The following is a 25852-nucleotide window of genomic DNA, read 5'->3' as shown; positions in this document are numbered from 1 at the left end:
CCAAGCTTGTAAATGTGAAAGGAGTTCAATGCCACCTCGCACAAATAAAAGAAGTGTTCCAGGTAATTCAAATGTTCAAAGAATATGGTAACTTTTTGTTCAAGAAAACTGAAATTTAATATTGCCCATGTAAAATGGTCTATACGGACACCTGTTATCTACCACATGTAGCCTACAAGAGGGGATATGTTTTATAATCAAGGTGCACAGTGGAAAACAAAGCAAGTGCTGAGGACTGGGCTTCTTTGCCCCAATAGGCTGATCCACTTCTACGGTAACTTGCACCAACAAACTGCAGCAAGGCTAAAAAGAAAGCAATTAAAGCTTGACATTGCACAGACAAAACGACTGGCTTACGGGTCATCCATGAAGTCGTAGATCTCCCTCATGCCCACACCTCCCACATTGACAAAGAAGACAAGTCGTAACAGGACCAAGTAGTGTTCTGGTGGCATCCACAGGACAAACTTCAAGTAAAACGTGTTCAGTTCTGCCAATAAAAACTGAGAAAAAAAAGGACATTTTAATAATTTAATTTTAAAAGGTTCAGTGAGTAAAGCCTGGACCACCCCCACTCCTTACATTTATTCCTAAAATAGAAATGTGTACTCAGACTTGTACAGAGAGGGCCCCACAAAGAGCAAGGAGAAAGCATGCCTATCTGCTTTATGCAGCACTACCTTCCAGTCACATCCTGAAGTATGGTTGAAAATGCCAAGCAATGGCAGTTGTACTTAATCTCCAGATTAGGGGTGAAAACCGGGCTCCACTATGGAGGACTATGGAAAACTCCCGCTGACTTCAACAGGACCAAGACCTCACTCTAGAATTTGGGAGCCTATTAAAGCTAATAGGGGGTTGTAGGCCCAGATGAGCATCCCAAGATTAATTATTAAGAAAGGTCTGAGGGAGCACAGGAACAAGCCTCCTCTTCCTGGGAGTTCTTACACATGACTCATGCGGGGGATAGAGGAGGAGAGTTTGCCAGAAGGAGAGGGACCAAGGAGAAGTTCAAGAAGCACTAGCACTTCCTGCCCTCTTCACTCAGCTAACTTCGTATAGTTCATCATAAGGAAGCATAATGCTTCCTTTACCACTTTCTCCTGCACACACACATACTATGACTGAGGTAACGCCCCCCCCCGGACCCTTCCGATCTCAGCAGCCCTGACTCAGTCAGCAGGTCTTTAGAGAGGGCATGGGGAATGAGACTATAGAGGGCTGCCAGGAGTAGAGGAGTCAAAAGGAAAGTGGGGATACATGCTTCCTCAGCTTCCTTTGCTCTCCCATTTCAAGTTGCGTTCACTGAAAAAAATCAAAGGGGTAGCCGTGTTAGTCTGGATCTGTAAAAGCAGCAAAGAGTCCTGTGGCACCTTATAGACTAACAGACGTATAGGAGCATGAGCTTTCGTGGGTGAATACCCACTTCTTTGGATGCATCCGAAGAAGTGGGTATTCACCCACGAAAGCTCATGCTTCTATACGTCTGTTAGTCTATAAGGTGCCACAGGACTCTTTGCTGCTTTCACTGAAAAAAGGGAGATTTGGTCAAAACTTGGTTAAAGCTTGAGCTAAAGTTATTGCCATTGGTTCCACAACATTCTACTCCGTCCCAGCTCTCATGCTATGCCCTCCACCAAGATATGAGCACCTGTCATGTGCCCTAAGAACATTAAAGGGTTTTATGGGGGGCTGCATGGAAGCGATTAGAATATTTAAAAAAAAAAAATGTTTTTGTAAGGCACATGGTGAGGCACCAATGAAGTGTGGCAGCAACCTTAATTCTATTTTTAACCAAGTTTATCTGGTGATTTATATAGTTTTAGAACTACCACTAATGAATCCTAAAAGCATAAAAGTCGTCCTTCCAATGGCTACTGAAAAGGCTGATTACACTGCTCTACAGCCAAAATGCTTCAGAAATAAATGGGTCACTGAGAACGAAAATGATGCTTAAAATTGTTGATTGGCTCTAGTTTTCAAGATATGCTATTGGGTCAGTATATACGACCCTTGACTTGGGAATGGCGGAGGATAAGTGAGTTATAAAGGGAAGGGATCTCAATTTAAACCAGAAATGACTAAAATACATCTTTGACTGGATCTATGAATAAATCTATGACTGGGTTTGGACAGTACTTGCTTTTTAGGCAAAACAATGAATGATGCAATCTGAAGCTGGTATTGCGTCATACATGATATGAATTGCATCATGTTATTCCTAGAAGTCATGGATGATGCAATCATACCGAAGCTTACATCACTCTGCTGAACAAATTGCCCTATATCAGCTCTAGAAATCATACAGTGTCGTGCTCTCTTACTTGTCAGTGTTTGATTTTGCAAAGGGACACATTTCTGTTTAGCCAAAGTGAGCAGAGATGCCTCGTACTTGTGTGAACAGTGCAGATAACTTCTGCACTGTTTGTGGTGAAGTGACTTTTGCATCACAAAAGCGCAGTAGAACCACTATGGTTAAGAAAGCCTACCACCTTTATTTTGGCTGCAGAATTGGAGATCAGGACAGAGGTGGGCCCCACACATATGCTGCAACACTTGTGCAACAAATCTTCGCCAGTGGTTGAACAGGAAAAGGAAATCTATGCCTTTTGCAGTGCCAATGATTTGGAGAGAGCCAACAGATCATACCAGCAATTGTTACTTCTGCATGGTGCCTCCAGTTGGGAAAGGTGCGTCAAAGAAGAAAAAGTGGACTGTGCATTATCCAAACATTCCATCAGCTATACGCCCAGTACCCCACGGAGAAGGACTGCCGGTTCCTGATGCACCAGAATCATTCTCACTTAAGTCAGATGAGGAAGAGGATGAAACTTCTGGTCCTGAACCATCAATGTCACAGGACCCACATTTTCTCCCATCCTCCTCCTCTGAACCACACCTCAAAACACAAGGTGAACTGAGTGACCTTGTCAGGGATTTGGAAGTACCCAAGAGTAAGGCAGAGCTGTTGGGTTCCAGACTACAGCAGTGGAATCTCCTGGCAGGTGATGTTAGGGTTTCCATGTTCCGTGACCGTCAAAAGGATCTTGTCCCATTCTTCTTCATGGAAGGTGATCTTGTAGCCTGCAACAACATCGATGGTGTGATGGCAGCCCTCAACATTGTTCACGATCCAGATGAGTGGAGACTGTTCATTGATTCATCAAAGACGAGTCAAAGCTGTTTTACTGCATAATGGCAATGTTTTGCCATCAATTCCAGTTGGTCATGCAGTCCATATGAAGGAAACCTATGACAACATGAAACAACTTTTGAGGTGCATAAACTATGACCAACATCAGTGGCAGCTTTGTGGCGATTTGAAGGTTGTTGCTCTCTTGCTTGGTCTGCAGACTGGATACACAAAGTACTGCTGTTTTCTCTGCAAATGGGATAGTCGTGCAAGAGATTCCCACTACCTCAAGAAAGATTGGCCACTCCGACAGTCATTGGAGCCTGGGAGGAAAAGTGTTCAGCATCCACCACTTGTTGAATCAAGGAAGATTTTGTTACCACCCTTACACATCAAGCTGGGTCTGATGAAGAACTTTGTCAAGGCCATTGACAAAACACAAGCAGCTTTCAAGTACCTCCGTGGAAAATTTCCAAGGTTAAGTGAAGCTAAGATAAAGGAAGGTGTCTGTTGGTCCTCAGATTCGTGAACTTCTTCGAGATGATGCATTTGACCATGCACTGTGCGGCAAGGAAAAGACGGCATGGAAAGCCTTCCAATTAGTGGCAATAAATTTACTCGGAAACAACAAGACAGACAACTACAGGTTTTTGGTGGAAAACCTCCTCAAGGCATACAAAAGCCTTGGTTGCAACATGTCACTAAAAAGACATTTTTTGCACTCTCATCTAGATTTTTTTCCACCGAACTGCGGAGCAGTGAGCGACGAGCGATTTCACCAGGACATTGCAACAATGGAGAAACGCTATCAGGGCAAATGGAGCCCATCAATGCTTGCAGACTATTGCTGGACAGTGACAAGAGATGCTCCATTTAATGAATACAAGAGAAGCCAAGAAGCGCCGAGTAGACACTGAATAGGACTAAACTATGTACAGATTAGTTTTTTGCCTTTTGTTTCATAATAAATTTTATTTATATAACCCTTGTGCTGATTTTTAAAGTGTTACATAAACAGGATAGGTGAAATATTATCATGTAAAGCAACCATAAACACATGAAAAGACCTAGGTTTACAATTTATGATTAAAACTATCTACACAATATACATAGACATAAAATGTAAAAACTTAAATATCTTAGAAACAGTAACCAATCAGTTGTTTTAATTGTCATATTTGAATTCAGCACATCAAAATACATAATAAATAGCATATTTTATCTCTGAAGCAGACGACTTCTCAAAAATTGTAGACCAGTGTTATAGATACACACAAAATACCAGGAAACATAAGCAACAGATCCAGTTTTGGGCACTAATTACACAAGTGTCACTGACAAGATCTCACTGAGCAGCAGTAATTAAATATTTACTTAAGAACATGAGTTTGTAGATGAACTGAAATTTAAAGTGACAGAAAGAACCCCTACAGGGGGAGCCACTTCAGTTATGGTTATTATGGTAGACTGAGTCGAAGGATGTTTCTTGCTCCAAAGATTATATATAATGAAAAATATTAGCAAGTAATGATTAAATCTGAGGTATATCTGCAAGATGAAGTTAGTTTAACAATCACAAATCAGATGCAAGCTGTTTTTGCCAAGAGAATCACTATGACTTGAGTTTGCCCCAGACTAACATGAACTTGACAGCTTCTTCAGGTTTAGCAATAGGCACTGCCAACTAATGGCTGGTTCTTTTTTATTGTGCATGAAAGTTACTTTCATATTGGGTTCCAGGACCTTTTTACAGATATGCAGAATGTTTTATTAATATTGCTGTTTACTTCAACTCCCATAAAGAAATTGTATCAATCTGAGCAAATCCATTGTGGCATATGAATCTAACATACAAGACAAATTTTGTATTACAGAAAGTTTGGTGGTCTGAATTTTTATTCAAATTGACTATCATCTGTGTGCTTGCAAAGTGCCTAACATATGTTGTAGGTAATCCCACAAATTGTTAATTACAAGTAATACATTACTTGCTCCAAAAGGACAGTTTCACAAACCTGAAATTTGTCTTCTCCAATAAGAGTGAATTTAGAATATATAACAATCTAAGATGCCCTACAATGCAAATTGGATTAGAAAAATTTGCTAGGCAACCCTTAAAATAAAAATGCCATCAGATTTTCATAGCAATCATTCATCCTCCGCTAATTTACAGAGTGATTAAGCAGCTGTTAGAACAGTCTGCTTATCAAATGTACAGATTGTATATATAAGTATGTAAATAATACAGTCCAATATCTAGAGAAAGCATCAAAAGCATTTCAGTCTGCTGCGTTTTTGCATTTCTCCACTTACTCTGGATTGTTCTGGGACAGTGATATAAATACATTTAATACCTAAAAAGAACAGGAGTACTTGTGGCACCTTAGAGACTAACAAATTTATTTCAGCATAAGCTTTCGTGGGCTACAGCTCACTTCTTCGGATGCATAGAATGGAACACACAGACAGAAGATATTTATACATACAGAGAACATGAAAAGGTGGAAGTACGCATACCAACTGTAAGAGGCCAATCAATTGAGATGAGCTATCAGCAGCAGAAGAAAAAAAACCTTTGAAGTGATAATCGAGATGACCCATAGAAGGTGTGAGGAGAACTTAACATGGGGAAAAAGATTCAAATTCATGTAATGACCCAACCATTCCCAGTCTCTGTTTAAACCTAAGTTAATTGTATCTAATTTGCATATTAATTAGAGTTGGGCAGTCTCTCTTTAGAGTCTGTTTTTGAAGTTTTTTTTGTTGCAAAATTGTCACCTTCAAGTCTATCACTGAGTGGTTAGAGAGGTTGAAGTGTTCTCCCACTGGTTTTTGAATGTTATGATTCCTGATGTCGGATTTGTGTCCATTTATTCTTTTGCATAGAGACTGTCCGGTTTGGCCAATGTACATGGCAGAGGGGCATTGCTGGCACATGATGGCATATATCACGTTGGTAGATGTGCAGGTGAACGAGCCCCCGATGGCGTGGCTGATGTGATTAGGTCCTATGATGGTCTCACTTGAATAGTTATGTGGACAGAGTTGGCATCGGGCTTTGTTGCAAGGATAGGTTCCTGGGTTAGTGTTTATGTTGTATAGTGTGCGGTTGCTGGTGAGTATTTGCTTCAGGTTGGGAGGCTCTCTGTAAGCGAGGACTGGTCTGTCTCCCAAGATCTGTGAGAGTGAGGGATCATCTTTCAGGATAGGTTGTAGATCTTTGATGATGCGCTGGAGAGGTTTTAGTTGGGGGCTGAAGGTGATGGCTAGTGGCGTTCTGTTATTTTCTTTGTTGGGCCTGTCCTGTACTAGGTGGCTTCTGGGTACTCTTCTGGCTCTGTCGATCTGTTTTTTCACTTCAGCAGGTGGGTATTGTAGTTTTAAGAATGCTTGATAGAGATCTTGTAGGCAATCCCTCAGACAGAGATAAACACCTTATGCTGAAATAAATTTGTTAGTCTCTAAGGTGCCACAAGTACTCCTGTTCTTTTTGTGGATACAGACTAACATGGCTGCTACTTTGAAACCTGCCATTCAATACATAAATACCCTGGAGAACAGAGCTAGACAAAACTGAGTGTCCAATATGAACATCCAATTGTTTAGTTCCCTTATCTTTTCTTTGATATTTTAGTTAGATAGGCCTAAGCCAAAACACTGTGTTCTAGATCCATTGTGCCCAGAGCCCGAAGTGCTGAGCTCTAAGGTTCTGGTTTGAAGCGATCTCCAATTTTAATTTGATAATACGCCCCTGGAAGTGGGGAACAAAAGGCATATTTTCATATGAAGTCTGCATTTTGGGCAGCACAATTTATTAATTGAATCACGCTTAGCATGCATGTTAAACTACTTAGAATTGAAGTATATCACTCAGTAACCAAGATTAAAAATATTTTTGAAAATCAATTTACAGACAGGAAGATAGACAGTCCCAATTCCAGGGTGTCTCACGTAGTACGTCCAGGATTGACAGAAATCAAAACCAAAATTCCCATTAACACATTTATGAGTGCTGCAAACAAGTCATTTTACCAGTTAGTTTAGAAAGAAGTTTCCTTACTACAAAGATGATGCCACAAACTGCTAGCCATCTGCGCAGGCTGGATGCTGGCTTCCACTCAAATTTGACCCAGCTATAGGGTGTGAACTGGAAAGCCATTCTCTTTATTTTACCTCTGAAAAAAAGTCACCACACATCACTCTTACACCAGTTTTAAGGAAGAGAAAATATCCAATCTTTACAAACACATTTAAAAAATTTTTAAATCAGGCATCGGTTCAAGCCACCAAAACTTTTCTGCACTGAGCTAAGGGCCCTCTATTCCCCCGTATTAAACCCACTTTTATATGAAAGCCGCAGTGAGTCAATGTACTCTTATTTTAAAACCTGCTAAACAGCATATCTATTTAATTTTTACAAAACTAAATTTACAGAGACATTGCACTAAGTAGATAGCTCCTATCCTAGGTGTCATCAAGAAAGAGCAGTCTCCAAAAAGCTAATTCAGAGCCAGTAGAGCATAGTATTAGAGCATAACTATTATCAAAGGACATTTTTAAAACTTAGGAGTTGAAGAAATAATGGTATAACTCTACTGAAGCTTTGAATGTTCTTGACCTGATCACTCCTAAGTAGGTTAGAGTACACCCTTGCTCACAAAATATTTTCTATCCAGAGCTGAGGCATTCTACAGTTCCTTTCTGTATTTATTTCAGGTTAATCTATAAACGTGTCTGGTTGCCACACAACTCTGCCATTTCTAGTTTTCACAGTCAATGTGGAAGACGCCATTATGGGAGGATGTATTTTCACTACATGAAACAAAGTTCACATTAATATTTAACTCAGCATCAGTGGTCACAAAATAACCCACTAGTTATTGCATATGCTTCAATCTTCACTGAATACACTTTTCAGTTACACAATCACTATATCCTTTAACTGCCCAAATTACGCAATCATATATGCACAGATTTTAATGAAATACAAGTCTTAGAACAAGCAGCACGATCTCCACCATTTCAATGCTGGAACTCTTGGTATTACAGGCACTTAAACCTGCTTCTACGGCAGATGGGGATATAGCCAAAAAGGCCAGTTTAACTACCAAACTCTGATCACTGATGAGAAAATGGCCCCTGAGACATGTGGTCAGAAAAACTGGAAACAAAAAGGATGTTAATATGGTTTCCATTATTTTGTTGCATTTAATAAGTCAGACTTCCTAAATTATCTAGTCCCCAGCTCGTGTCTTTTCCATACCCCATACCTTAAACTAGAACTCTCTCCAGCTGTTCATTTACAGATCTGATAATCAGAATAATTTCACTGAAGACACCAGGGAAATGATGAAATGTCTGAATGTCATATAGCTCTGGCTTTATCTGTTAATATAGGCTGAAGCTCTGAGTTGTCACAGCTTTGTGACACACATCTGTGGGTGTGCAATTCAACTTGTCTTTAACACTGCTTAAAAAGTTCTAAATGCCAACCTAATTCAAGCAACTGAAAACAATAAGAGCACAGCAGCACCCACCAGTACATTTCAAGAATGCTGGCACCAGAGCTCATGTTAGAAGACATTCCTTTTAGAGCCAGAGAGAGGCTTAAGATACGCTAAGTTGCCATATAGCTTTTATTGTTGTCTCAAGCTAAGGCTGGTTCTTAATAGGAGCCAGAGTCTGATAGTATTTTAACCTGCTGCCTACTCAGGAAAGTCAGATTAAGCAACTGTTGCTCTATTACAAAACCCAAAAGAACAAGTTGGCTCCTTCATGACATAAGTCTGTTTCATCACACAGGACCTTACATGTTTCCAACATAAGCCTCAATAATGCTAATAAGGCAACCAGAACAAAAGTCCTCCTTCTCACAGAAGTGAGCAGGTTTCCTTAAGATGTCCCTTTAAAACTCAGAGTATGTTAGCTGATCAAAGTCATACAAAATCCCCCATATTAGGTTTATTTAGAAAATTAGTTTACAGATTGTTTTGAGCATACAAATTAAATCCTTAAATCAAATAAAACTTCACCTATGATTCAGTATTTTAGTATATTTGAAGTCAAATCCCAAAACTCATTTGAGTTCTGCTACTTTTGGTTATGGAAAATTTTTCTAAAGTAGCATACTTGTACGTAGGAATGTTCCAAAGTCCTTGCCATTTATACGTTTTCAAAGAAAGCCATCCCAAAGTTTTCATTCCACAATAAATCCCAAATCCATTGCATAGGATTACATCCATTATCCACTGAAAGGAAAAAAATAAGTATTTAAGCAGCAGAACTACAAAACTGAAGCTTAATTGTCTAGTGAAGGCTATAAAATGGAAATACTATATACTTTTATGTGCAGGTACATGTTTTCATGCAAAAGGAGTGAGTTCTTACAGAATAGCTAGTTCATCCAATATTAAGATTCTTTGGACACATGCCTCATACCTCCTGAAAGTCTAGCTGCCTAGATACGCATTTGATGGACATCAGATTTTTAAACAGGGGGAAGAGTAAACCCTCTTCTTGATATATCAGTCCTATTACAGTAAACTGACCTCCCACTGCTCATTATGGTTGTGGCTCCACACACCGCCTATCTCTGGTGGGAACGTCTTAAAGCACACCAAATAAAGAGTATTACCAGGTTGTGTTGCACTGGATTTTGCTGTGCCTGGTATTTAAGGTGTTTCTTGATCTTGAGCCTGTCATTCCCTATATATCCAGCTGGATTATTTGTCTCCAGGTTCAGGATGTAAAGTTCATGGGAGAGCTTAATATCTCCCGTGCCCTATATTTACTGTTGAGCATTAATTCCTGAAAGGGGTCTCAGAGCTGGGAATATTGGCTGCTTTTTTAATTCTAAACTTGATAGCATCTCTCAAAGTTGCTCACTTCATTAGTTCTACTATGACAGCTTCCAATACTGCTATCCACTGATCAAATAGATATTTTCTTTGCTTTCTTTAGGAATGTGTTTAAAAAGATAAAGTGAACATTAAAAAATGCTACAGCTTTAACAATAAGAAAGTACTTTTCCCCAAAGAGTTGACATTACATAAAAAATTAATTTATGCAAAAAAAATAATCTATAGATAAATAGCATCACATCTAGGGAAGTTTGTTGCAAACTTTGAACACTCATGTCTAATGGCATCATGCAGAAGATGAAGTCACACTTCAAACTGTATGGCCCGTGTCGTGAAGGTAGCCAGACTAGATTATAGTAGTGCCGTCTGGCCTTAAAATCTAAGTGTTAAGTATCCTAAGGCATCTATGGCTACAATTGATAGACAAAACCAAAATCTTGGAGTTTAGCGTAATTGAGACATTGCATGCTCCCATCTGCACTACAAGACCAAACTATTTAAATAGCATTGGGGATGACTTTCTAATTTGAACTCCCAACACAATAGAAGGGACCTAGTTAAGATAGATTTAATTTACTGTAGTGTAGCAATGTCTTTTAAAAAGCACCTATGTTTGTTGTCAGATGAACAGAGAAAAATGGGTTTTCATAAAAGACTCAAAATACACCAAAAAAGAGAGAAGTTGAACACAAGTTGCACTGAGCCCACATTTGAAACTGATAAAAAGAAAAAACATACACACTATATACAAGCCTGTAATTTTCTCTGTGTTCCTCAATCTTCAAATATTGTGATTTATACTGTCATCAGAAAGACATATCCAAACATTTTTATACATTGAGTATAGATTCGTGTGGAAGGTACAACATATGCAAGAACAGAGAGAAATATGGATGGACATCTAATTGTGCACTATAGGGCTACCATTCCACAGAACAGATGTTTGTCAGTAAAGGTATTTACACATCAACTGATAGTTGGGCAATCAAAACAAGGGAAGGGTTTTGTACTAAGCAACAAATACACATTTTTAATCTGTTATTAAAAGGGGAAGTAGGCACGGAGCTAAAACTCAATCACCTCCATGTGCATATACAACTGAATAAATTTACATCTGATAGATAGCACATGAATGCTCACCGGCTACATCAATCCTGTGCCGTAGCACAGTATCACTACAGCTAGATGTCTATTTGGGCCATAGATAGATCAGATAATCAAGTTGTTTTCAGCATTTAAGATATACAGAATGCAGTACATACATGATCCCACCAACATTCACTGAAGTTTGGAAGCTGATGTTCCAGACTATACTCCAGAAATTCAAACATTACACTGATGATCATACACATCCACCAGTCCCGAATCATTAGCGTCTGAAGAAAGAAAGGGAGGGAAATTTATCTTGGAGAATATCTTGCAAAGAATAAAAGCAGGCAGGCAGGATACAGTAACAGAAGGAAATACAATTCAAATGCAGGAGTCTATTACTATGTGCCTCTGCTACCAGGTGAAGGTGGCAGCAGCCAGCAATGTTTTGGGGCTGCTCAGGAAAGGCTCTCCCAGCTTGCTTAATGCAATTCTCAAAGCAGCCAACTGCCCTCAAATCAGCAATAGGTCTGTGTTCCCCCATACTCGCATCACATCTCCAAGTGACTCTGCATAGGAGGCACTAAGTGGAAATTTCCTATAAGATCCAGGTACATGTTTTAGGCTAAGCTTCTCAGTGACACACTTAACTCACTGGGTGCTGTTCTGATCCTGCTCCGCACGTCTGAACAGCACTCCCAGCCCTCACCTATCAGGAGGGGCTAGAAAAGGGAACTGCAGTTTTAGATTTTTCATGTGTAAAAAACAAACCATCCAATCAGCGATTTACTCAAAAGGAGCCAACAATACTGAGTGTAGTTGGGAGAGGGCAGACACTTGAGTGATCTCTTCCCAAACAGTTCCTTTTAGGATTGAAGATGACTGGCACTGGCTTGCAAGGTGTAGCGGTAAAAATGCAGCAGGTTTGTAAGCAACATTCTTACAGCATTAGAAATGGCAAGGTCAGGAGCAGGAGCATGGACAGACGGACTGTGCTGCTGTAGGTCCTGGAGAGGAATATTCAGACGGATGGGTGGTTGTAAACGTATCATTATTTGGATCCTGGGAGGAGTGTAGCATAGGGCTCACTCTCCCAGCAGTCAGAAGGTGAGGATATAAATGCCTCCCCAGCCTCCAGCCAAAGGGAGAAGAGCTGCCTACATGCAGCAGCCAGGAAAGGAGAAAGAAGTGCCCCTCCTTTACTGCTAGCAGCTAAAGATTGAGCTTCTCACATGGCTGGGGCTCCCACAGCTTTCTTTCTACTAGTACAGTACAGCACCTGCCCAGCAATAGATTAGTGTGAGACCCAGGACACAGTTTTACTACAGAGAAAAAGGCACAGTCCTGAGGTGGAAGAGTAAGTGCAATCATAGCCAGTCACATTTCTGCCCCTCCTATTTAAAACATGCTTTCCCCAAACCTGCTACATTTGGAAAACTATGAACTATAGCCCCTAAATATACACATACCTTATGTTAGATAACAGCATTTAGAGTTATATTAAGATTTAATCTCAGGCAGTTAAGTTGTGCTGTAATTCTATATTTAATGTGATCAGCTACACTGACTAAACCCTGGCAAAGCCAATAAGAAGCAGACACCTTTTAAAGATGTTTATGCTGATAATGTGCAACCAACATCTGTCCTGGGATAACACCGATGATAAAATAAAAGATCCACATAAGTAAAGTACTGAAAAGTAAGACCCTTAATTTTTTCCATGTTTTTCATGGGGAGTCAGGGTGCAGAACAGGTAAGAGTTTGTTTTAATTATTCAAGTCACAAGCAAAATTGAAAATAGAATGTGCTCACTTTTGCATTCAAGTAGTATGAAAGATAAAACAAGCTAACAAAGTGGAGTAGGAATGTTTTAATGACTAGAGAGGAATACAAGAGGCATATTTATTTTGCTATGCAGTACACAAATCTCTGCTTTGTGGAGCACATAGGTGATCAAAACAGATGAGCCAGACTCAAGAGATGGGACTACAAACAGTTGGACAGGAAGGACATTATCAAATAAACCTCTCTGTAGAGGACATACTTCCACATGACCCTGATACAGGCTATACTCTTCTTGGCCTGGAGCTTTGATTTAAGAGAGATCCAAGTCCTGTATCCTACCCAACTTCCTTTAGTTCCTACAAAAACCTTGTTTTACTATTTGTGCTATGTCTTTTCACCCAGTCCCTCACTTTTCTAGGAAATCACACTCTGCCTAAGTTTTGGTCAAATTTGTTTTTATAGAGAAAATATTACTACATGAATGCAACAGAATTCTCATTCTGAGAATTCTCTCTATATATCCAGGAGTATCAGACTGTAACAGAAGTATTCCTCTGATATCACACACACGCTTCAAAACAAAGTCTTATATAGGTTAGCAAGCTCTTTTCTATTCATGGCAAATTACTACAGCAATGTCAAACCTTGCATTTTTGAATGGGGAGTGGCAGTAAAATAAATCCCAGGTTTCATTTTACAATTCAAGTTTAACCTTTTCTGAATTATGCTGTTCAGGAGAGGACATAGACTAAGAGATCAACAAGGGATGTAAGGTAAAGTAAAACTTGTTAGTCAATTCACTTGAACAGAGGATAGTCACATTTAGCCCTAAATATTCAGTAACTGATGTACTGCCCATGTTCCGGTATAGACAAATTCAGCTGGCATTTCTTCCATGATTGGTGCATGCATGCTGACAGTTGCAATGACTAAGACACTGCCCCTTTATAGTACTTTTAAATTATGAACTAGGAGCTATTTGGAAAGTTGAAGTGCTTAGCATGTGGAATTCTATTGATATATCATGTATCAGGGTGAATGGTAACTTCACCACAGTCTACACTGCACATTATCTTTTCCACAGTCTATGTTAAGATCACTCAAGCATTTAGGATGCTGGGAAAATAAAGGACTTTGCTTTTGCATATTCTTTGTTTTATCCATCTGACCTTAATATGAATCATCTCTGTGGAAGCAGAAGCTTGTTAGTGGAATGTTATTTAGAAAAGAAATTAAATGACCTACTATGGTCAGAAAAAATAAGACTTTTATTATTATGCAAACACTTATTTAAACTAGTTCATGGATGACTGCCTAATATAATTGATTCTGAACACTGGTAACATTGAAACAGAAGCAGTCAAGCTTTGAAAGCAGAGGAGCACTAATGAAAATATCTGAACACAGAAGGGACTGATTCTTACTTTTAGGTACCAGCCAAGGAAGTGAGCAGGAACAAATCCATCCAGTTTGTCCTATAAACCAAGCAGAGATGTTAGGTTATTTGTTATACAGAAGATCAATATTTATTCTCAAGGCCTGCATTTTTATCTAGGTAAAACAGTAGCAGAACTTAATCTTTTCAACTGCCTTAGCTGCTATTTGAAATGTATGCAAATTCCATATGCTTCTCTGTAGCCATGAAGTATTGCAAACACTCAAGTAATGTGATCTAAAGCAAAATTAGAAACTTCAAGAAGGGCCAGGAGGGGGGAACTGGGACTAAGACAGCTTGTAGAGGTTCAGGCAGAAGCCAAGGGTCAGGCTACGGGGAAACCAGCAGAAGGGTCTATGCTCACCAGAGCATGCTCCCCTTGGGAGCCTGGAACAAAATCCAAGTTTCCCAAGCTCACCATTGTTCTGCTGTCAGCAGATATAAAATCCATGGGCAAAAGGTGTCTCTCATCCCCTTCTAGTGTTGGTCCACTAGAGTATAACTTGCTATTGCTATCAGTTACTCCATTAGCTCAAGTGGCAGAGGAGCATGCAGTGGATCTAAAGGTTCCAACCTTGTCTGCTGCACAGCCACCATAAAGGCTTGGAGATCAGTGTACATAACTAACACCAATTCCTATGGTTTCAGATTTTATGCCTCTGGCTTGGGGACCTGGAACAAAATTCATGTGGCTTCTTGAATTCCAGGTGAAGATACAAAAGCGTGCAATTTGTGGATCACTCAGTAGCATGTAAACAGCATTTAAACTTTTAGCCTTCTGTAAAAAGGAGCTAAATACACTACTGTTAAGCATAAACAGAAGCTAACTCTAGTAGGAACAGAGGAATGGGTATGGATTTACATCAGTACTTTGAACAACAGCTAAATCATTTACCCCTTCTCCAAAAGTAGTTAATTTGGTTACAAAGAGATGCATATCTTGACCTGATTAATACTAAACATCAAGAGAGAAAAGGAAAAAGGAAAATGGTGGGTAAAAGTCTAAAATTAAAGAAAAGGCATAAATGGATTATGGATTCAGCAATGAAACATATATGGAAGACTACACATTAGAGTATCAAATAAGCAACACTTCACACAAAAACATTAAGACTCACTAGCCAAGAGCTTTTTCATTTCAATTTCTTACCCAGACATTGTGAAATGGATCAGTCTTGTTGCCCGGATCGTAAATAAGGCAGTTCCCACCATAGTCTCTTTCTGGCAAGGCAACTCCTAAATTTGGATCAATGTATTTCATGAACTGTCTGCCATCGCGTACAGTCTGCAGAATTAACGCATCCGTCTGTTAGCAGTTGATAGTTAATAGGCAGGAAAATCTGAAGCGTTGCTAACTAGTGATTCCCTATCTTCAATGATTTTTACATTTATGTTGCAGAATACCTCAGACATGTAGTCAAGCCTCCTTAAATGAAGGTTGAATGGTTATTGATTTATATTCCTGGCTCTCATGACCTCCAATACTAGGTGCTGAAGCTGATTCAAATGTCTAGTCAAGACTGTATTAAGGTACAATCCTACAGTCTAGACTAGGAAAACCAGAGACAGATTTGACTGAACTTACTGAAGAGCTTCTATGCACCAATTAAAAAAAAAGCCTATAAGGCTCATAATTGAAGAGTTGAGGCATAACCCACCCTCTTTCCTTTTCCAATCACCTCAGCGGGGCAATCAACAACCACCAAACCATACCAGTTCATTCTTCAGGGGCTACAATGTCTATTGTCCTCATATCAACTGTTCATTTTGGTTTTGGTTTCCTAGGACAGGAAACACCCAGCAGCATTTCAAACTAGCTACAGCCCATATGTCTGCCAACTAAATGCATGCTAAAAATCAGCAGATTTAAAACACAGCTTAAACAACATACAAAGAGGAGTTGTCATGCACAAATGTTTACTTCAGTTATAGAAAAAGCAGGATCAAACTAAATTATATGGTTAGAGTTTACTAGAAGTCCTCATCAAATAAGAAATACAATTTTGTTTTCAAATTATGGTCAGACCAGTATAATGAACAATAGGACTTCAAGGAAACTAAAGGAAAGTCTTTAGCAAAAAGATTAATTCATGTAACAAGCAACCCCCATCACATGTAACTAATTTGCTAAAGAACAAATATTTCCTAATGGAATCACAAACATTGTCATAGCCAATGCTTTACTCTAGCAGCAACATGATAAATGGAGTAGTGTTTGTCATGACAGGCTAATGAGCAGACAAGTAGGAATCAAACCAGCAAAGTGTAATGGGGGGGGAAAGAAAATCAAACCTGTGTAAGCAAAGTCAGTAACATGACAAAACAAAGTAGTCAAGTTGGACTAATTTCACATTTACCACAACAAAGATTTGTTACACAAACGAGCTTGTATTGGCTTTTAGGAGAGTCGGTAATATTGATCTATAGAGAACAGACTAAGTCCAAGAAAAATGTATGTTCAAATATTTACAAGATAAATATTTGGTTTAAAATTGAAGGATTGGGCAATAGCTAGTAAACATGTCCTTTGCAATTAGTGGTTGAGCAGACCTAGAAGGTGGCAGGACACATAACCAGAGGAAAGAAAAGCAATTCTAAACAAACTGCTATCCAAAAAAGAAAAACTACAGCAGTATAGCTCAGCATATGAAATCAAACTGAAGCAATCAAATATTGAGAGCAAGCTGCAACAATGCTGTCTGGGAAAATGTAAGATAACCAGCATGGTGGGGACATGAGACTGAATGAGGGACTGATTACTCAGGGATACAAACTACTTAAAAAGGAACAAAAGGAGAAAGGTAAATTTGTCCATCATGTAAAAGGCTCAAGACCTCAACACAAGGGGGCAGACAGCTTGAAAGAGACATAAAAGAATGAATTTAGTTAAGATCTAGTAATCAAGTGTCATGTAAGCACAGGCAAAAACATTTAAGCGTGACACAGTGGCCTGGTTCAGTGGGTACTAGTACAAATCAGTTTGGACAAGCCACTAGAGGTAAGAATTACTGACTGCTCTCTTGCTCCTAAGGCTTCTGCCACTGACTTTTGGGGAGGTAATCAGGCTGAAGGAGAGGGAGTGCTATTTGAAGCAGTATGGACCCAGAGCAAACTTCAGATGAACTTCAAAAGTTTTGCTAAACATTTAGATCGTGTTTGCAAAGTAGGCATCATGGTCTAATGGAAAGAGAAGATGGGAGCCAAAAACTCCTGAATTCTAATCCCAGTTTTTCACTTTGTCACCATTGTCAAATCCTTTAACTTTGCCTGATTTTCCCCTCTACCGTGGAAGCCTGTGAAATAGAGCTGTTTATCTACCTTATAGCGGTGTTGATAATTAATGTTTTTATATTTTCAAAAGAGCTGTACTTGAGATAAATATTACTAAGATTTCAAGATGAGAAAAAGTCTCTAGTTATGAAATGCAATTAATTCAGCATTTAATACCCTAATAGCCTGCAAAATAAGAACTGTAGACTAAGAGTAAGATCACAAGTAACAGAAAGACTCACAAGCCTTTCTATTCTGATCACTCTAATATTCCCCCTCTGGGCTGAACTATCATCACGTGCATTTCCTGAAAAAAAACCAAAACAAAACAAAAACAAAACACGTATTTTGGTTTGTTCAGTTTTTGGGGGTGGGAGGCGTGACAATATGCCCCATATTCATCATAGTGGTATGGTTGTGACATGATGATGACATAATTATCATGCATTTTGTACAAGGTATGGCTTGTCAGGTGTCTATGGAAAATTTACAATTTGCTGAATATGATTATCCTATTCATATTCATGCATCTTTTTTGTATCTGAAGTTATGAATATAGACTACGTATCTGTATTTCAAATGTGCTTACTCTGGAAAACACCTACAGCTAGCCTTTCAGGTACAACAATGATGAAGCTAGACAGTGCTAATGGTCCATCAACAAAGACAATGGACCATGGAAGAGCTTAGCCTTCCTGTAAACCTTTCAGTCACCCTGTAAGTAATGGCTGCTATGACTCAGCAGGATATGGAAGGGCATGTGACCAGAACACATGACAGTGAATTCCATTTTGGTACCTGTATTTTCCCACAAACTGGACAGGGAACTGAGTTTGGAACAAAGGGTTCCCGCCATATGGAAAAGCTATATAAGGCAGGGAGTAACCATCTCCTGGCCTCTCTCCCCACACAAGAGAACTCCTGGAAACACCTGAGGAACAAAGACTGAACTGGGGGAAGTGCTGGTCCCAGGCTAAAGGGATTTCTAGCCTGTGTATGGAAACTTGGTGGACTCCTTGTATCAACAGTCAGGGTGAGAGATTACCGATTCAAATCCTATCTAGTATTTTAGGCTTAATTTGCTGTTTTTTTGTTTAATTTCCTAGGTAACCTGCTTTGATCTGTTTGCTATCACTTATAATTAGCGCAGAGGGGCACAGAGGTTCCCACGGCTCCCAGGCTGCACCCTGGGAGGCAACAACCTATCACAGGGGGATGCAAATTGAGTAAGACTGAAAAAATAGATATCCAGGATATCAAGCTGGGAGGGGTTGCAAGTATTTTGGAGGATAGGATTAAAATTCAAAATGATCTGGACAAATTGGAGAAATGGTCTGAAAGATGAAATTCAGTAAAGGACAAATGCAACATACTCCACTTAGGAAGAAACAATCTGTTGCACACATACAAAATGGGAAATGACTGCCTAGGAAGCAATATTGCTGAAATGGATCTGGGGGTCATAGTGGATCACAAGTTAAATATGAATCAACAGCGTAATACTGTTGCAAAAAAAGCAAACATCATTCTGGGATGTATTAGCAGGAGTGTTGTAAGCAAGACCTAAGAAGTAATTCTGCTCTACTCCACGCTGATTAGGCCTCAACTGGAGTATTGCATCCAGTTCCGGGTGCCACATTTCAGGGAAGATGTGGAAAAATTGGGGAAAGTGCAGAGAAGAGCAACAAAAATGATTAAAGGTCAAGAAGATGTGACCTATGAGGGAAGACTGAAAAAATTGGGTGTGTTTAGTCTGGAGAAGAGAAAACAGAGAGGGGACATCATAACAGTTTCAAGTACATAAAAGTTTGTTACAAGGAGGCAGGAGAAAAATTGTTCTCCTTAACCTCTGATGGTGAGACAAGAAGCAATGGGCTTAAATTGCAGCAAGGGCAGTTTGGACATTAGGAAAAATTTCCTAACCATCAGGGTGGTTAAGCACTGGAATAAATTGCCTAGAGAGGTTGTGGAATCTCCATCATTGGAGATTTTTAAGAGCAGGTGAGACAGACACCTGTCAGCGATGGTCTAGATAATACTTAGTCCTGCCATGAGTGCTGGAGGCTGGACTAGATGACCTCTCGAGGTCTCTTCCAGTCCTATGATTCTCTGAGTCATCATCAAATTAATTACATGTGATGGGGATTGTTTGATGGTACATGAATTCCTCTTTCTGCTAATGACTTTCCTTTAGTCTCCTTAAGACTTAAGCACTCATACCTCGTTTGCAGTTGCTTCTTACAACTGTGGATGTACATATTAGGTATTTTATTTTTAATGGAAGAAATATTTCCTTAGCAACTTTCATCCAAGATACACAATGTACTTCACAAATATTAAGCCTTGTGAGGCAATTAATTTTCATGTCAATTTTACAGAGGAGTGAACTGAGAGCTAATGTGACTTGCCCAAACTGAAATAGCAAGTCTGTGGTAGTGCAAAAAAAAAAGAAAGCAAGGGTATGTCTACACTGCACACTAGCCCAGGCTCTAATTCAGGTTTTAGCCCAAGCCCCACTTCCACACACAAATCATGTGAGCAAGCATTAAGGACCCAGGGTCCTAGGACCTGCTAGGAGGTGGGGTCTGAGCCCAAGTCCAACTGGGAATCAGGTCTTGAGCTGTGTGAATGCAGCTCAAGCTGCAGACCAGAGAGGTCTGTACAGTGCAGTATGGCTGCGTTAGCACAGCTGAGAGACCTAGGTTTACAATGCAGCATGCTCAAGCAAGGGCTTGGAAACACCTTGATTTAGTATGCAGTATAGACATACCCCAAAAGTACCATCTCCCAGTCATCTGATGCAGCCACCCCACCATCTCTGGCTAAAGGATCCCCTGACGCTCGCTCAGTGCATGGGGCTCTCCAGACCTCGTACTCCCCGGAGCGTACTTCAGGAGGCGAGGGCCGCTTTACCGCCCGCTGCTCGGGACTATCTCGACCGGGTCCTGTGAGAGGGCATGCCCCGCCCACCTTCCACTCCGAGTCCTCCAGACTTTTTCATCGGGCCCCTGCCCTGTGGACCCAACCGCTCCCCCGCCCCCACCGGGTCCCTTCGCCATGAGCCGGCTCCACGAACTGCAGCCGGTTCTGTTCTGGACCGCGCCAAGGAAACATCTATACACGCTCATGCTCCATGTTCTTCATGTCCTCACCCTCGCGTCCCGCCCAGATACGAAGTGGCGGGACCTTCTGCCGCCTCTGGAGAATGAGGAGCCCCGGTGGGCCAGCCTTTATTCTACTCTGATCCCGAAACCCACCAGGGACATCAGTTGGCGGCTCCTTCACGGAGCCGTGAGCACAGGCGTGTACTTGGCGCAGTTTACCCCATCCCAGACACCTTCCCCTTCTGCGGCGTGAGGGAGACCCTGGCACATGTTTATCTGGAGTCCGCCAGGCTGCAGCCCCTATTCCGGCTCCTCGCGGATATTTTGTTAAGATTTTGGTTGCACTTTTCTCCTCACCTTTTTATTTATGCATTCTCTATCCGTCGCCCCACAAAGTCACGGGACCTCCTGGTCAACCTTCTCTTGGCCCTAGCGAAACTGGCCATCTATAAAACCAGAGTGAGGAGGTTGGCCGATGGAGTCTCCTGTGACTGTGGGGCCTATTTCAGGTCCTCCGTTCGTTCACGTATCCGGGCAGAGTTCCTCTGGGCGGCGTCCACTGGCTCCCTTGACGCCTTCGAGGAGTAGTGGGCGCTGTCCGGGGTTCTCTGCTCGGTGTCCCCGTCTGGTTCACTTCGTTTGACCCTTTGACCTCACTCCTGTCCCTGTTCTTTTATTAGTTGTCCCCTGTAATTTTTTGGTCTCCAGGTCCTGTGGATCCCCCCTTAGGCTGGGGGGGAGATCCTTTAGCAGTGGGCGGGCTTTGCCCGCCCACTTCCTGGGTCCCAATAGGATCTCTGGCTAAAGGAAACAGCATCTTGATGAAGCTTTAAACTAGCCTAGGGTTTGAACTACATGCTATGGAGAAACGGGAAAGGGGTATATTTAAGTAGTTTTACCACCTTTCCTCCATACCACCAAAGAACTTTCATATTCAGAGCAAGACCCCAGTTGTTATTAAGAGTCAATTCTTAAGTTCCTTACCTGGAAAAGTATAAAGATGAGGAAGAGCTCATACACAACGCTGACACACAGCCAAAACCTCCAGTAAGCTACAGAAACAAACAGGATGTTAGCAAGGCTTCTGGCAAAATATCATTTGGCAATTCGTTTATCAGTAGTATGATGAGAAAACAATTTCACACAGAGCACCCTTCTGCTCCTCCACTAAGGCTTGGTCTACACTTATCCCCCAAGTCGAAGTAAGGTACGCAAATTCAGCTACGTGAATAACGTAGCTGAATTCGACATACCTTACTTCGAACTTACCGCGGTTCAGACGCAGTCCACACGCGGCAGGCAGGCTCCCCGTCGACTCCGCGGTTCTCCTCTCGTTGAGCTGGAGTACCGCAGTCGACGGCGAGCACTTCCTGGTTCAATTTATCGCGTCCAGACCAGACGCGATAAATCGAACCCGGAACTTCGATCCCCATCCGCCGAACTAGCGCGGTAGTGTAGACCTGGCCTTAGGAAACACTAATGCACAACAGTGAAGTAAGGAGCTCTACCAATAAGCTTCCCAAATGGTGCACGTCTATTCAGGCAACATTCAAACAGCCCATTAAATCAATCCACTTGCAGAACTTGTGTGATTCCTATTAATCTCCCAGAGCCATTGATATGCAAGATAATGCTCTTCTACATCTTTTCATAGGGGTCCACAAGAATGCATCAGAATTCAGCAAACTTTTAACGTGCATGTTTCAGAGATAAGGCAAAAAAAGCTGAATTACATCTCTCTTGCAGGACTTTCCCTGTGAAAGATTTCTCAAGTTCCCCACCACACTTTATAATGACTCCTTAAAGCAAATCTGTTGCTTACTGAACTAATCCCATCTCCTCCTCCACTTCCTGATGTTACCTGACTCTTCAGCTTTACTTTTTATCCTATGCCTAGTACACCTTGGCAGACCTCTTTTTGGACACAAAAAATTGCCATTCCATTGCAGTCCCAATTCTTTAAGATCACTAAGCAATATTGCTGCTTTCATTTTTAGAAGCCTATCTTCCTCTGTGTGGAATGCTACATTTTCTTAAAGGTGAGCAGATGGCATTTTTCAAAGTTTACTATTAAAACGGTATTACAAAGAGGTTGAGAAAAAAAGCAAAGGGTTTAACAGTAACTACACGACAAGATCTATAGAGACAATGCAAACTATTGGAAGTTAGCTAACCTGTTTGAAGAATGAGGTCTTAACCTCAAACAACACGTTTTTATAAAATACTGTTGTGATGCTGTATGATTGAAGGTGTTGATTTGTATCATTGTTGCTACCACTGTTATACAAAACATATCATGTAAGGTGTCAATGGAAAGGTTACAATCTGGCAACACCCATTTTTTCATGTTCTGTGTGTGTGTGTGTGTGTGTGTGTGTGTGTGTGTGTGTGTGTGTGTGTGTGTGTGTGTGTGTATTGTATATATCTATCTTCCTACTGTATTTTCCACTCCATGCATCTGATGAAGTGGGTTTTAGCCCACGAAAGCTTATGGCCAAATAAATTTGTTAGTCTCTAAGGTGCCACAAGTACTCCTCGTTCTTTAACCTGGTTAAATCCATGTATCATCGCTCTATCTGAAGTTATGAATATTGGCTATGTATTTGCATTTCAAATGGGTTTGTTCTTCAAGGTAGTTTACAACTACTCTTGCCAGCCCATTGTGAATGAACTATTCAAGCTTGATGGGCCATTAAGAATCAACTCTTCACATAGCTCTTCCTGAGGAGGCTTCAGACAGCAAGGAGCCAATGGCCACCCCTGTGATTCAGCAAAACATGTAAGGGCATGTGATGTGGACACGTGATCCCTGACTCCATCTTTGTCAGTAACTTTCCATACACGGAGTCTATGGGCATTGTTTGGGACAGTAACTTTCCATGCACATGGCAGAGGATATAAAAGAAACCTGAGTCATCTCCGTTTTGCCTCATTTCTGCTCCAATTCTCTGGGCTATGGATTTACAACTAAAAGGGGCATTTTGAACAACGGACTGAGGATCTTCTAATCTTTGGACATTACCAGAGAGAGTTTTTACAAGCTAGCAGATTATTCCATCACTGCTACAAAGCTGATCTAAGGACTTTGCAATCATTTGTAAATATATGATTTAACCATTTATACTCCATTCTTTTCTTAATAAATTCTTAGTTAGTTTACTAAGGATTGGCTGACAGCATGATATTTGGGTAAGATCTGAAATATATATTGACCTGGGGGTAAGTGTCTGATTCTTTGGGATTGGTAGAACCTCATATACGGTGAATTGGGTTTTCAGTAACCTCTCACTATATTAGACCAGTTTGTATGGAAGGGAACAAAGTACTGGAATGCCTAAAGGGGACTGCGTTTGGCTCCTTGTTAACCAATGTGGTGTTACAGAAGCTTGTTACTAGTTTGGTAAATCTAATTATTGAATAAATCACTAGGTTTTGGGATGAAGTCTGCCCTGAGTGTGGAACTCTCAGTGTGGTCCTTTCTAGGCACCTGGTCACAACTGTTCCTTTGTATTCCACCCCACTTGTATCCCCTCCACCAACAGTCACCTTCCCACAACCAGTATGAGGTTGGAGTCCTATCCAAGCAAAAAAGTACACAAATAAAAAGAGTATCTTTGGCGTTTTTGGCTCCCTGCTCTGCCAATCCCACCTCCGACTTCAAGTCCTTAACACTCCAGCAATAGGTCCTTCTGCCTCCCATGGATCCAACCTTTGTGGGTGCCCTGGGCCACCTCTCAGGACCTGGATCCTATCCTAATTCATCCCTCTTCTTTTCTCAACATCTACACAAGTGAAATTTAGGAGACAGAAATGGGGCACAAAGAGATTGGGGCCCCAGACAGTTTTTATTACATTTGTACAGCGCCTAGCACAATGGGATCCTGGTCTGTGATTAGGGCTCCTAGGTGCCGTTGCAATACAAATAAATAATAAAATCAAAACCCTGGATCAGAATGTCAACTCCCTCTAACGGGCAGAGCCAGACACCTTGAACCTAAACACTTGGGAGCTTGCAATCTGTATGTGAACTCTCCCGTATGTCAAGAGCTTGGATTAGGGCCATTAGATTGTTCCATGCTGTGAACTGTGATCCAGAGTTTTGGCTCAGCCCACCTCTATGACAAAGCATCCATTAGAGGAGATAAACACCTCAGGGTAAGCTCCAAGTAGTATGTGACCAACTCATCCAACCATGTCCACTGGTTTACATAATGGTGAGCAGTTGAAAGAACTTTTAATTTGGGATCGGATAACACCCAGATCCTCCAATCAGTAATCATTCCTGGGAGATTTTCTTGATAGCTCTCTCAAGAACCCTGCCTTTCCAGGGCTACACCTGGATATTTGGCCTGACTGGTTCTGGGAAAACAGGACTCTCTACAAGAGAATCAGCATTCAAATGGTCAAGTGGAGAGAGAATTAGCTGTTGCATGTCTGGGAGATCATTTCCTCAACTTCCACTAGTTTTTTTCATGGTTAGTCCTTAGTTCTAGCGAAGACAGGTAAACAATTCTAATATTACAAATCAGACATTAAAAACCCTATGGAAAAAGGAAACCAGGAGGAACTTTTATACAAAATGTGTGTATTTGTGTCAGAGTTGCTCATCAGTGCTTCACTGGACAATGATTGGATTTTCAGAAGAACACACACTATTACTTTAAACAGGATTACATGCACTCTGCAAATCAATAAGGAAAAAATATCAAATATTAGCCCTACCAACCTTGACAGTATTTCCTTGCCGAATAAATGGCTGCTTTGTGTGTTGTTTTTTAAGACTGAATTGAGCAAAGAAAACCTATCACAGGGCTAAAAAAGTTTCTTTTCTAACAGACTGCTCCTAACACCATCTTAAAAATAGCTTCAGATGTGAGAGGCTGTGATCATTTTCAGCAAAACTGCCAAATAAATCTTATCAGGATGGCCTACTTTGCATGTTGGGGACAAACTGCAGTTCTGACATGGATAACTGGGAGTTCAGAGCTTCTACTTTGTAACTTCCAAACTCAGACTGAAGATTAACTTCGGTAGTTTTATTTGCAAGTTTACTAATTGAGAGAGAAAATATGTTCTTGGAATAACCAGCTAAGAGAAAAGCACACCACAGAGGTAGTGCATACAGATTACCCAACTAGCATTTTAATAATCATCACAGGATTTGTCCAAAATTACT

General features: G+C 40.7%; 1 protein-coding gene across 1 annotated transcript in view; it reads right to left on the bottom strand.

Moving 5' to 3' along the window:
* PTDSS2 (phosphatidylserine synthase 2) overlaps positions 1 to 25852 on the bottom strand; it is a 73120-nt gene that overhangs the window by 9662 nt on the left and 37606 nt on the right. The window contains exons 4-10 of the mRNA XM_024213311.2: positions 21661 to 21728; positions 15453 to 15587; positions 14292 to 14342; positions 11256 to 11369; positions 9263 to 9381; positions 7194 to 7308; positions 358 to 503 (exon numbers count right to left, since the gene is read on the bottom strand). Coding sequence (XP_024069079.1) covers positions 358 to 503; positions 7194 to 7308; positions 9263 to 9381; positions 11256 to 11369; positions 14292 to 14342; positions 15453 to 15587; positions 21661 to 21728 — 748 coding nt within the window. The remainder of the gene's footprint in view (positions 1 to 357; positions 504 to 7193; positions 7309 to 9262; positions 9382 to 11255; positions 11370 to 14291; positions 14343 to 15452; positions 15588 to 21660; positions 21729 to 25852) is intronic.

This window comes from Terrapene carolina, unplaced genomic scaffold (assembly GCF_002925995.2).
Source record: "Terrapene carolina triunguis isolate 2854851 unplaced genomic scaffold, T_m_triunguis-2.0 Scaffold261, whole genome shotgun sequence".
Lineage (NCBI taxonomy): Eukaryota > Metazoa > Chordata > Testudines > Emydidae > Terrapene > Terrapene triunguis.
This window is presented reverse-complemented; position numbering and strand designations above follow the sequence as displayed.